The sequence below is a fragment of the Cetorhinus maximus genome, chromosome 32 (genome assembly GCF_964194155.1).
Source record: "Cetorhinus maximus chromosome 32, sCetMax3.hap1.1, whole genome shotgun sequence".
In the NCBI taxonomy this organism is placed as follows: Eukaryota; Metazoa; Chordata; class Chondrichthyes; order Lamniformes; family Cetorhinidae; genus Cetorhinus; species Cetorhinus maximus.
In genome coordinates, this window is record NC_135910.1 from 17,059,879 (window position 1) to 17,072,666 (window position 12,788).

A 12,788-nucleotide genomic window follows, 5' to 3' on the forward strand; every position below is an offset into this window, starting at 1 on the left:
CAGATTCAGTAGCAGAGCAAACACAAGGGATATGAGCTCGTAAATACACTTCCCAGGGCAGAAACTTCCCCTGCAATATGATTAAAGTAGCATTGAAAGAGGTAGCGGAAATTTGGAAGCCGCTCTCCCAAAAAGCTGGTGAGGCTGGTGTGAGGAGGCGACTCAGTTGAAAATTTAAAAACAGAGACTGACAAGAGTTTTATTAGATAAGGGTATGAAGGTTTACGGAACAAAGGTGGGTGGCTGGAGTTAAGATAGAGATCAGCCATGATTTCACTGAATGGTAAAACAGGCTAGAGGGGCTGAATAGCCTCCTGTTCCTAGTCTAAATTTCTCTGTGAAATGAGTCTGGCTGGGAATAAAAAACCTTGAGGAACAAATCTTTGAAAAGACCAATTGCGAACTTGTTCTCCACCTCACTCCGGCTTTGAAGGTCAGGCTTTTGTGTAGGGACAGTAATGATCTCAGCTGCTATCTCAGGGAACCAGTGCATCTGGTGTAAAATCAATCACTAACACACAGTTACAACCGGGTCTAACTGGGTAATACTGACTGTACATCACGAAAATATACCGCTCTGAAAAATCAATGTTCCCCTGGCTCCCATCCAGCAATGTTCATCATTTGAAGCCATCCCTTGACCCCAGTAATGCTTCATAAATAGGCTCTTAAATTCTTTCCTAATATAACAGGACTGTTTTATTTATGGGTTCTTTTATTTTAGAGACAACAAAGGGACAGTAATACACAAGCTAGTGATCAAACTCCATGGCAGGAATCACCCTTGATGAAACCGGTGAAGGAAAAATGGTACATTTATAATCCACCTCATCACATCCTTCAAAATCAGTCAAAGCGTTTCATTCGCAATCCATTGCTTTCAATGTACAACGGCAATTTTTCAAACAGGGTAGCCATTTCTCACACAGCAAGATCCCACAAACCACACCGACAGGGAAAGGACTGTTAAATTGGGTTATCTTTTAGATAGTGTTGTTTGGCTTGGGGGTGGCGGGGGAGGTGGTGGGTGTAGATTGTTGGACAGGACATTGGAAGAAACCCCTACTTACTCTTCAAACAATTGCAATAGGAATTGTTAATATCTAGTTGGACCGCTCAGGAGAGGCAGAGGCAATCCCAGGCTGCACCTGGAGTATGGGAGCAGTCCTGGGGCCCGATTTTCCCGTGGGAGGTGGGAATCGGGAGGTGGGACTGAACCAGAGTCACGTTCCCGCCTCCACGTCCAGACTGCCGGGGAGCGCGATTTGCGGTCACAGGAGCTTTACCTGTCCTCGAGGTCAGCCTGCCGCCCACTTTGGCAGACCCAAGGTGGGAGGGAAGCGTGGCTGGCTCCAGAATGGGCAGGTTAAAAGGGCCCACCTCCACTCCCGTCCATGTTGTCATTATTCTCATTAACCTCTTTGAAATTCAAACCTCCTTTCATCCATCAAAGAATGCAAATTCCTGTCACACCGTCCGTGCTAAGATCCCAACCATGTTTACTCATTAGCATATTAAAGACACTTCTACACCTTGCTTCTTTTGATAACCACAACTTGCAGTCTGCTTGGCTACACAATGTAATTAAATCACACACACAGACAGAACAACACAAGCCCCCATAGCCTACTTTACAATAAACCAGAAAAATATTATGAAAATTATTATACCCTCATCACATTAGTCGGCCCTCAGCTGGATTGTATCCAATTCTGGGCACTGCACTTTAAGAAGGATGTCAAGGACTTGGAGAGGGTGCTGAGGAGATTTACCAGAATGGTACCAGGGATGAGGGACTTCAGTTATGTGGAGAGATTGGAGATTGTTCTCCTAACTGCAAAGAAGCTTTAAGGGAGATTTAATATAACGATGAAGGGCGTTGATGGAAAACGCAGGGAGAAACTGTTTGCAGTGGGAGGTGGGTCAGTAACCAGAGGGGCACAATGGCAAAAACGTCAGTGGGGGAGATGAGGAGAATTCTTTTTACGCAGAGAGTTGCTGTGATCTTGAATGTACTGCCTGATGGTTGGGGGCAGTGGTAGCAGATTCAATAGTAACTTTCAAAAGGGAATTGGGTAAATACTCGAAGAGTAAATATTGGCTGGACTTGAGCAAAGAGCCGGGGATAGCGGGACTAACTGAATAACTCGTTCAGAAAGCCGGGCAAGCACGATGGGCCGAGTGGTCGTCGCTGTGCTGAGATCTCATGATTTCCAAACCTTAACGTTTGAAGAACAGAAAGAAACATGGATCCAGGAAGAGGCAGTTTTGAATTGCTCAAGCAGAGAGCTAGCACAATGGGCTGAACAGCCTCCCAGTCTGCTGTAGAACCAAACAGATCGAAGGAGGAGTGAGAGGGAGAAGATCAGAGGAACGATGCTAATCCTGATCAACAATTCTCCCAAAACTAATAGAATTTTCTGGTCTGATTTATCTTCCAAACTGATGCCTTAGAGTTTTACTGGAGCAATTCTCTAATTTCAAGTCCTGAATGAACCACATGAGAGCTATATCAGAGGCTTCAGATAGTAAATACCAATCTGACAATTAAATTATGAAGAAATCGTGGGATTTATGTCTGGGTCAAGGGAAAGCAAGAGTGCAAATGGGTTGTAATAAATCGGTCACAGAGATATGGGATTCTCAGTTATTTTCAATTTAGCACAGACAGCTAGACTGTTGATCATAGTCATTAAATCAAAGCAAAATATTCCGCTCTCAATCCCTTCAGTTTTATTTATTTAACTTGGTTCAAGATCAATTTTTTTGTGCTTTTCAATGTGAGGGGCAAGGAGTGGGGGGTGGTGGAATTATTTACCCCCAGGATGTGGGTCACATTGCCAGAGCTAAATTTATTATACATCCTTGTTGCTATGAGAAATTGCTATTCGGCCGCAGGTATTTGGGAAGGGCCATCAGTGTCCAACCCTCGTCACATACAGGCCAGGCCACGTAGGGTTGACAGGTTCCCTTCCCTGGGGGTCATTCATGAACCGGTTGGCTTTTTATTTTAGCAACAAATCCAAGAACTTTCACGGTTTATTGATTCAGCTTACAAATCACCGTTTTTTGTTTTTTTAAATTCAATTTCACAATTTGCCCTAGTGGGTCTGAGCCCACGACCTCCACCAAGAACCACTGGGCTGCTCGGTACCCACACCGAGCACCCGCATTACATGGAAATCTAGAAAATACATGGTGCATAAGGAGGCCGTTGGGCCCATTGTGTCTGTGCCAGGAATATCAAGGGGTTAATGTGAAACCGCGATTTCCCTATAGGGGAAGGTTCACCACTTGTTATTTGAACGACTAAGATAAAGAACTCATTTCAGATTCCGCTTGAAGCGGAGGAAATCTTCTCCCAAGGTGGCTTGAATCCTGACCTCGGAACTGGAATATTCAATTGCTATTTCCCACATCGGCCATCAGTGTAACCGCACAGAAGCAGATCATAAATTTGGTGCAAATCAACATTGAATTCTGTTTGTCCTTCCTCCCATTTTACTTGGAATTAATTACAGTGTAGAAACAGGCCATTCAGCCCAAACAATTCGTGCTGGGTATTAATCCTCCACATGAGCAGTACCCTAATCACAAGCACTTGCTGCTGTTCTACTTCACTCATTAACTCTCAGAATGCATGTTTCCCACTTCAGGACTAAACAGCACTGGGTCAGGTCCTGTACAACATGGAGTAAAGACTTCCCAATCCCAGGTTAGATGCATAGGAATCATGTAGCCCCTTGATCCTGACACAATGAGATCACATTGCTGGTCTGTAACCTAACTCCAAATACCCAGTTTTGCCCCATACCCTTTCATACCTTTGGTTAATAAAAATCTATCAATCTCAATTTAAAAATTAACAATTGATCAAGCATCAATTGCTGTTTGCGGACTAGAGTTCCAAACTTCTACCACCCTTTGGATCGAAGTGTTTCCTAATGTCACTCCTGAAAAGTCTGGCTCTAACTTTTAGACTATGTCCCCAGTCCTAGACTGCAACCAGCAGAAATAATTTCTATCTCCCCCATCCACTCCCCTTAATTTCTTTAGGGGGAATCATGCTTTAACCTTCTAAATTCCAGGGAATGCAGCCCTAGATTATTTAATCTCTCCTTGCAATTTATCCCTTGGGAGTCTAGGTATCATTTTGCTAACTCTGCGTCAAACTCCCTCCAAGGCCCTTCTAAAATGCAGGACAAAGCTCCCTCAGTTCACCTGCACCTAGTGCTCATGAATTTTGTGAGATACTGACTCATCCATGGACACAGCTGAAAGTTTCAGTATGTTGGAGAGATTGATCGATGGATTAATATCTGTAGGGTTGTTTATTACACACGGTGAATCTCCAGGGAAGGCCACTGATTCAATCACCAGAGTTCTGGCACTCTGCAGAGGCAGGACTCTCAGCTTTTCCCCACTGCAGCTGTGTGGGGTTGAAACAGGGAGGGTTCAAACGTCAGACATGCCTTTGAACAACGTTCATTGATAGAGCACATTTAACATCCCAAGGCTCTTCCTGGAGGGGCAGAAAATAAATAAGGGAGATAAAGGAATAGCTGTCGAGCTACAGTGGGAGGGTTATAGGAGTCGTGACTGAAAGCTTAGTCAAAGAGAGAGGCTTTGAGAAAGGTTTTTGTTAGTTGAGATGGGTTAGTAACACTCCCCTGCATGGAACATGATCCACGTTATCCTGTGTCAGGTTCAAAAGCTGCACACAGGGTGCGGCTCTCTCAATGCCCTTGAATTACTGCTTCAGATCTGTCCCGCTCATTGAAGGCTTCGCATTACAGCATGCAGCACCACTCTAACCAAGTGATAATGAATCATCGGAGTGAGCCGTGGCTCATAAATCTAGACAGTGGGCTAGTGTGAGATCTGTGGTCTGTATCCTACAAGAGATCAGAATCTCACTTCACTAAGTCATTGACGTAACCATCTAGCATTCCATTCTTCACATCTGGTACCATCAATAGACAGGTACAGTTGAGAAAGACCATTCACCCAATTTCAGCTCCTCCAGCTAATATAAAACCAACTGTCCCGCCCAACATACAACACCGTATCCAGAGATTTCCAGCTCCCTGCCATGAAGTCCATTTCACAAGCCAACACTTCCGGACATTACAGAAATACAGCAAAGAAGGGGGCCACTCGGCCCATTGTGCCTGTGCTGGCTCTTTGAAGGAGCTATCTAATTAGACCCACTTCCTCAACTCTTCCCCCATACCCCTGCAAATCTATCCTTTTCAGGTATATATCAGACCTAAAGTTACCACTTCTTTTGATCCTGTGCTTCTGTGTCCAAATGTCCCTGTTTAAATTGATGTGGTGTTCATAGAATGATAGACTGGTACAGCTCAGGAGGAGGCCATTCAGCCCATTGCACCTGTGCCATATATATTTTCTACATCATGCACTATCTTGTATATCTCCCTGGGGCCCTACTTTGTCCCATCTCAGGACAGTTTCTCTAGTAATAAATCAGTCCTCTCATCCCTTGGCCCTGCTGGGTCCTCGTGTTGAACGTTTCAGCTGTATTATCACCTTGAAAAGCAATTGTATCTCACAAGAGAAATCATCCACAGGCCTGAGTTCAGGCTGCAACCAGCATGCCAGGCTTATAACAAGCAACCGAGATAGGGTGTATACCTCGAGGTGCTCCAAATACTGATACAGGTAGGCGAAGTAGAGCAGGTGAAGGCTCCTATGGAGCTTAAGGACCAGTTCAGGTCAGTTGGGTTGAATTAATTCAGAGCTCAGAAGCAGACCAGTGTCTGCACCCAGGGAGTTTACTATTGGTACAAAGTCAACAACATCGTGAAACCTTTCTATCAGCACTAAACTTTTTCACCAATTTGTAAACAGGGGGAAAGGATCAGGATGGATAAGAAACAAATCAGAGGGAGGGTCACCTCCATACATCACTGAGCCCAGGTCCATTCACACCATAGCCGCAGCACCAATGTGATACTGGTGCAGTTGCCGTTTCTTCTCACACTTAAGTATGAGAAACCAGACTACCTGGAGGCATAGCCCTAGTGTTCATCTAGCTGAATAGGAGCTGCACCATACGTTTATTACTGAGAGCCTCATCATGCAGTCAGGTTATTCTTTTCACAGGTATTGAGACATTTAAGTGTTAAAAGGTTCAAATGCTTGTCTTTTAACAAAAGAACTAGCTCGAGGCATTTGACCCCATGTGACCGTTGCCCCGAAATCAGATTGGATTAACAGTGCAGCCTGGAGCATATTATGTGAATTACTTGAAATCAGTTTTATATTCATTCAATCAAAATTAAACAATTCAATCATTTTGGTCAACACGTTAAATGAAATCATCTTTTTATATTTGCTTGTGGGATGTGAGTTTCGCTGGCTAGGCCAGCATTTATTGCCCATCCCTAATTGCCCTTGTTCATAGGGCATTTTTAAGAGTCAGCCACATTGCTGTGGGTCTGGAATCACATGTAGGCCAGACCAGGTAAGGACAGCAGATTTTCCTTCTCTAAAGGATGTTTTACGATAATCAACAATGGTTTAAATTCCAGATATTTATCGAATCCAAATTCCACCATCTGCTGTGGTGGGATTTGAACACTGGTCCCCAGACCATTAACCTGGATTACCAGTCCACTGACAATACCACTACACCACCACCTCCCCTTAACACTCTTAGTGTTTAAAGTCAGGGCATTTCCATTGTTACTCTCACCAAGTTTAAAGTCTTTTCTTATTAAATCTTCCAAAAGTAAAATTAGCTTTCCTCATTTCCAATCTTTCTCTAAAGCTCCCAGATACCTCCCACTATGACTCACCTCACTTCCGATGGTGTCGATCTTATGCTGCACCTGAGGTACCCACTGCCTGATGATAGCGAAGAGTTCAGGGATGGTTGTCTGGGGGTCGAACAGGATTTCTTGACAGGCTGGGTCATTTGGGTCGAAGAACGTGAAGGCTGCAGAGAAGAATATTTCAACCAATCACTGCGTTTTACTGACCTGTTGCCATGCAGTATTGCGCACACAGAGGTCCAGGGCCACCTTTAGGACCTGCATCCCCGTTATGTCACCTGAAGCTGCTGGTGGTAGGGTAAAGGGACCAGATAACAGTATTTCCATTAATGATTTACATTTCTCCAGGGCCTTTGATGTGGAAAATGCCTCTCGAATTTGGGCTCCAAGTAATTGGGATGTTAACAGTGATACTGAGAGCGTGGTCCGGAAAACAGGCTTCAAGGAGGCAGGTCAGAAGGGTTTAGGAAAGGATTTACAGAAAGAACAGGACTGGGTGTGTGACAGACGTGGGCAGCAGATATCTGGATGAGTTGGGAGCTGGTGTGTTGGAGGTCGGGAAGTCAGCCAGGGGTCTGTTGTAGAAACTAAGCCTGGAGGGGACAAAAACCTGGGTATGAGTATCAACTGGTGCTAAATGTGGGGACATGATATTGTGGAGATGTGAGTGAGCAGGAATGGGAATGGACTGGAATTGAAAGGGCATTTGAAGTTGAGTTCAAGATCAGATAGTGCACCGAGACTGGGCAATAGCCTTTGGAGACCAGGCGTGCTGGGGAACAGTCTATGGAGTAGCTTTGGGGAGTTTAAGGTCTTTCCAGGGTTCAACTGGAGGAAGTTGTGGCTCATCCTAAATCTGACAGTCACAGGTTTCTGCCAAACCAAAGACCTTTAGTACAAAGAGCAGATAGTTCCGCACAGCATGAAGGGGAAGCCATCTACCAGTGGCATGAATCTGCTGGGCTGCAAGGCATGTTCCAGGGCTGTGAATGCTTGATAATATTTTCCCGGTGTCCTGCATCGATTGGGAGAATGAGAAAGAGAAAGTGACTGAGATGTTTATATCATTGGCAGCAATTTGGGCACATTAGGATGGGCAATATTGCAGAGGCAGACATGGGCATCCTGGCTGATGGGGGAGGATGTGGGACTGAAAGCTCAGCATTGGGTACAGTGCCAATTACAGCTCAAAACAGTTACCATAATCCTTGGGCAGTGGTGCCGGGACAGAGGGGTAAACAACTGGTTTCTTGCGTCTCTCTAGGACCGGGCTCTGGAACTCTGCTGGCTGATGTTCCTGAGGTTCTTGGTGCTCCTCCTCCGAAACAACGTCTGTCACATTTCCTTTTGTCATTTTCAGTTGTTTCTGAAAAACATTCAAATGTCGCAGTGTAAAATTCAGCGCCACTGGACCAAAAAAAAAATCATTAAAAGGGCGCTGCTCTTTGTGAGAAACCATCTGATAAATTTTTTGAGGGTTTAATTATAAATTCAAGATGCAATGAGGTAATCTCGCCATAATGTCCCTTACAGCACTGCTGCCGTATGGAAAATGGCATGGCTCTCAGGATACACACACTCTTTTTAAAATACCATAAAAACTGGCCAACAAGTCACATCAGTCTATAATTTGCTTTAGGAAAGTCCAAGTTTCAATTCCTCAGCCTGTGTGGGTGTCCTGTGTGGCCTGTAGAGTGGGAATGGCGCAAGATGATCATGGCATTAAGGTCACTGCTAGCGTTCTCAACTCTGGTTGGACATCTTCCTAGAGGTTTCATCACATGACCTCCCACTGCCAACCACCCCTGCCATTGGTTGCCAGACATGCCCATCTCCTGGTATTCCCACCCTCCCACAGCCAATCAAGAAGCGTGCAGACATCTCGTTATCTGATTGGATGATCCAGTGGAGCAGCTCTTCCTGCCCGCAAACTCCAATATTTCCTCACAGTTAATAAAAGAAAGTGTTTAAACAAAATTTTTAAAAGGGCATTATCTATTTAATATTCCAATGATAATACCCCCTTGGGTGTAGCAGTTCCTCGGAGACCAATCTTCCATTGCTGGATGCTGCAGGACAACCCACCGAAGGATTGCAATCTCTATTCCCAACCCAGACATGACCTTCAGAATTAAACACAATAAATCTGTGGGCTGACACTAGAAAAAAAAGGTCATGCTGGCTTGTAAAAACTGAGCTGATGTATTAATGTTCTTCTGTGAAGGGAACCTGCCATCCTTAACAGGTCTGCCCCACATTTGACTCCAGCCCTGTAATTCTTGGCGGACTCAAAGTCCTGTGAAGCTGCCATTAGCTGCACAGCTCAGGGGCAGCTAAACATGATCTTTCCTGCACCAACAAATCCCAAAACTGTTGGAAACACGTAAACTCAACAATAATGTCAAGTCAGAGTTCACTAAAGTCAGAGGGCTTTTACATGATCAGGTTGGTCAGGCAAGGGGTTAATTCATTCAGTGGGATCCACTGCACAGGAAGGGGCATTGGCACAGCAACCTAGACCTTCAATAATAACCTTATACGCTCCAGCACTCTGCCAAGTTACACGCTCCAGTCCAATTTGGTGGTTTCACAGACAAATTAATGGCTATGTTGCTGGCTTAATGCAGACCAGACTTGCATGAAGAGTTAAACCGTAAAGCTAATTAAAAATCCAGAAGCTCAGCGCATTTCATACCAATCTGGAAATTGCCTGCTTCATAAATCTGCTTTAGAATTACTCTCAGTTGTGGGGGGGCGGGGGGAGGTCATGGAGCAGCTGAATGATGCATTTGTCTTTTACCTCATGAGCAAGGACTTGTATTTATACAAGTCATTAATTAGCTACTTAAGTGCCTCAACTGGAGCAAGGGTGGGTGGGCTGACTTAGGCCTCGCCCATCCCAGTGTAAAACTGAGGAGAGGCTGGGGCGGGCGGGAGTCACAACCTTTTACAGCCTCAGCGTGCCCCAACACCCCTCCAATTCTGCCTCTTGCACATCCCCAATTTCCATCGCTCCATCACTGGCAGCCGTTCCTTCAGCTGCCTGAGCCCTAGGCTCTGGAATTCCCTCCCTAAACCTCTCCACCTCTCTCTCTCTCCTCCTTTAAGCTGATTCTTAAGATCTATCCCTTTGTCCAAGATTTGGTCACCTGTCCTAATCGCTCCTTATATAGCTGGGTGTAACTTTATTTTTCATAACTGGCTCCCGTAAAGCTCGCTGGGACATTTTACTATGTTAAAGGTGCCGTCCAAAAGCAAGTTATTGTTGTTTACAGGTAAGGAAATGTTAGGGTCCTGGATTTGATTCAAACACAAACTGATGGACTGAAAGTCTCGTCTTGCTCCTGGTGTAACCCAGATCCCTGGCAGCATTAAAATAGCACCAGGAGGAAAAATCAAGGCTTAAAGATCCCGAGGACTTTCAGCCTAGTTCCTGGTGACTTCTCCAAGCTACGAACGCACCCGTAACCTGGTACTAATTGGCACTAGAGGGGCAATCTCACACAGGGAGTTAGCCATGGCTGGTGCAGTTACAGGGTCATCCATTGGGGTTGGGCTACATGGGGCAGAGTTTTATGTCCGCCTGCTGGCGGGTGGGGAGCCGAAAACCTTTCTCGGATGGTTCCCGCTCGCCCCGGCCTCTCCTCAATTTTATGCTGGGACAGGTGCAGCCTAGGCCGGCCCACCTGCCCTCGCCTCAACTGAGGCCCTTCAGTAGCCAATGAATGACCACGTGGGCCATTTCCCACCTGGGCTCAATTTTCAGGCTGGCGGGAGGAGTTCAGGGGCAGGCGGAGGGGGTGAAGGAGCCCGAAAAGTAACCCTGTTCAGTCCTTGGGCAGGGGGGGCGGTGAGACACCTCCATCAACAACCTCCTTTTAACATTTGGGGAGGGGGGCGGTTTGGTGCCCAACATTCTAGCCCCTGCAGCTGCTCCCTCCTCACCAGCCTTTCCACTAACACCCCCCACCACACCTCTGCCCACCCCCCTGGCCTCACCTCCCCACCCTGCCCCGGGACAACCCCCCCGATACTTACCTGGTCCTGGGCTCCTGGTTACTTAGACTGTGGATAGGTGCAATCCCAGTCCTGTCCACTGCAGTTTCAGAAGCTGCATGGAGTAGGGAATTGAAGCAAAGGGCACAACTCCAACCTCCAGCCAGTTAACGCTTGCTGGAGCATGAAATGGCTGGAGGACAGGCAGTACCGGAGAGGATGTGTTCTCCGCTGCCTTCTCCTAAAAATCTTGGCCATGATATTTCTACCACATCTTTAGTACAGAGAGAACATCCAAAACCATACAGGAGTTGAATCTTATTACATTTGGACATCCCAAAGTGTTTTGCAGCCAATGAAGCACTTTTGAATTATAGCGACTGTTGTAATGTCGGAAATGTGGCCGATAATTTGCACACAGCAAGATCTCAAAGAGCAAACTAATGATGAGCAGGTACTACTGATTGAGGGCAGTGGGGAGAACTCCCCTGTTCTTCTTGGCCTCAGTTTCTCACCTGAAAGACAAAAGTTTGTTTCAAATAAAAACAGAAAGTGCTGGAAAAACTCAGCAGGTCTGGCAGCACCTGTAGAGAGAGAAACAGAGTTAGCGTTTCGAGCCCATATGACTCTTCAGAGCTAGTTTTAAAATTAATTAGTCAGTTTTAGCTCGGCGTTGACTCTCACATAAACCTTAGGGCTGACTAGGTTCCAGTAAGTGGTACACTGGGATTTCGGTTTGTGTCACAGTTTTGAGTGGGTTTTAACTCAGCCCCTGTGACACTTGTTTGAACACCCCTGAATTTTCAGAGCGTGGAGGTGAGGCCACTGTGTGATAGAGGACAACTGTGTCCTAGGGGACAGGGAGGAATTGAGAGAGGAAAATAGTCAGGGCCAACCTCTGCAGAAAATGTAAAGAATGACAATGGTCCCAACTGTAGAGGAATGCAGCCTTCAAACTGTGCTGAAAAACCCAGCACTGAGGGGGTGGAGTCAGAAAACTTGTGCAAGGACAGAAAATGTAAGAAGAAAATGAACAAGATGGTGGCCTTCACCTTGACACGGGGCGGTACAAGCTCCCTGTAGAGGACACATCGTAAACTGCTCTTACAGAATCATATAGCACCGAAGGAGGCCAATCAGTCCATTGTGCCTATGCTGGCTCATCCACTTAAATCATATCCCGACAACCTAAGAAGTTCCAGAACCACTCGCCATTAACCCAAAGCATAAACCTCCAGAATGTCTTCTACTACCTGTTCCGAAGGGGAACAGCGACATATTCCAAAATTCCCACTACAGCAAAGGATCAAAATGGCCCATGACAAATCTCCAAATTGACTGAATTCCTGTGCACTGAGTATTTGGTACATTCTAAGTCACATTGACAACCCTGATTGGAACAATAATTAAAGCCAGTTTGAAAATTTGGGTCTCGCAGGGACTGTTTAGAATTTGGACCGTCTCAACCCCAGTAAACTAGTGAGCACGTGGTATGAAGGGAGTGATCGGGCTATTGTTTTGACTCCCCCTCCCTGCTAACTTCTCACTAATTTTGTCTGGCCTCTCTTCCTGCTGCCCTTGGTGCATTGGGACACAATCCTACTCATCCTCTAGTACTTCAACAAAGTGACCATTACTCATTCTTGAAACTGAACCATCAACCATGGGCAGAATCACAGCTAAGTCTAACCTGCCCTCTCAGCACCATCTGAATTCAGAATTTGATAGGTTTTTTGATTTGTCCACATGACTTCCAGGTTGAGGTGGGGGAGGGGAGTTTATATATTGCGATGCACCGGACAACATAACCGGATATGGGAAAAGTCGGATGGCCCAGTGGGTCTTTCCCTGCCAGTCATTCCTTGCACCATCAAGAGCCCTTGATCACAATTAGACCCGCTGATGGTGCTAAGACTGATGGAGGGACAAGTGTGTTTGACTGCCCATTAAACAAAATCCAACCCTTCTAGCTTCACCTGGTCCCTGATGGTGGGG

The 12,788-nt window shown here is 45.9% G+C and overlaps 1 protein-coding gene across 3 annotated transcripts in view; it reads right to left on the reverse strand.

The window, feature by feature from the left end:
• Positions 1–12,788, reverse strand: part of clip3 (CAP-GLY domain containing linker protein 3) — a 147,069-nt gene that overhangs the window by 25,714 nt on the left and 108,567 nt on the right. For all 3 annotated transcript variants that reach the window (XM_078533231.1, XM_078533233.1, XM_078533232.1), the window contains 2 exons: positions 7,998–8,163; positions 6,822–6,961 (listed from right to left, as the gene is read on the reverse strand). In XM_078533231.1, the coding sequence (XP_078389357.1) occupies positions 6,822–6,961; positions 7,998–8,151 (294 nt within the window). In that variant the 5' untranslated portion in view covers positions 8,152–8,163. The remainder of the gene's footprint in view (positions 1–6,821; positions 6,962–7,997; positions 8,164–12,788) is intronic.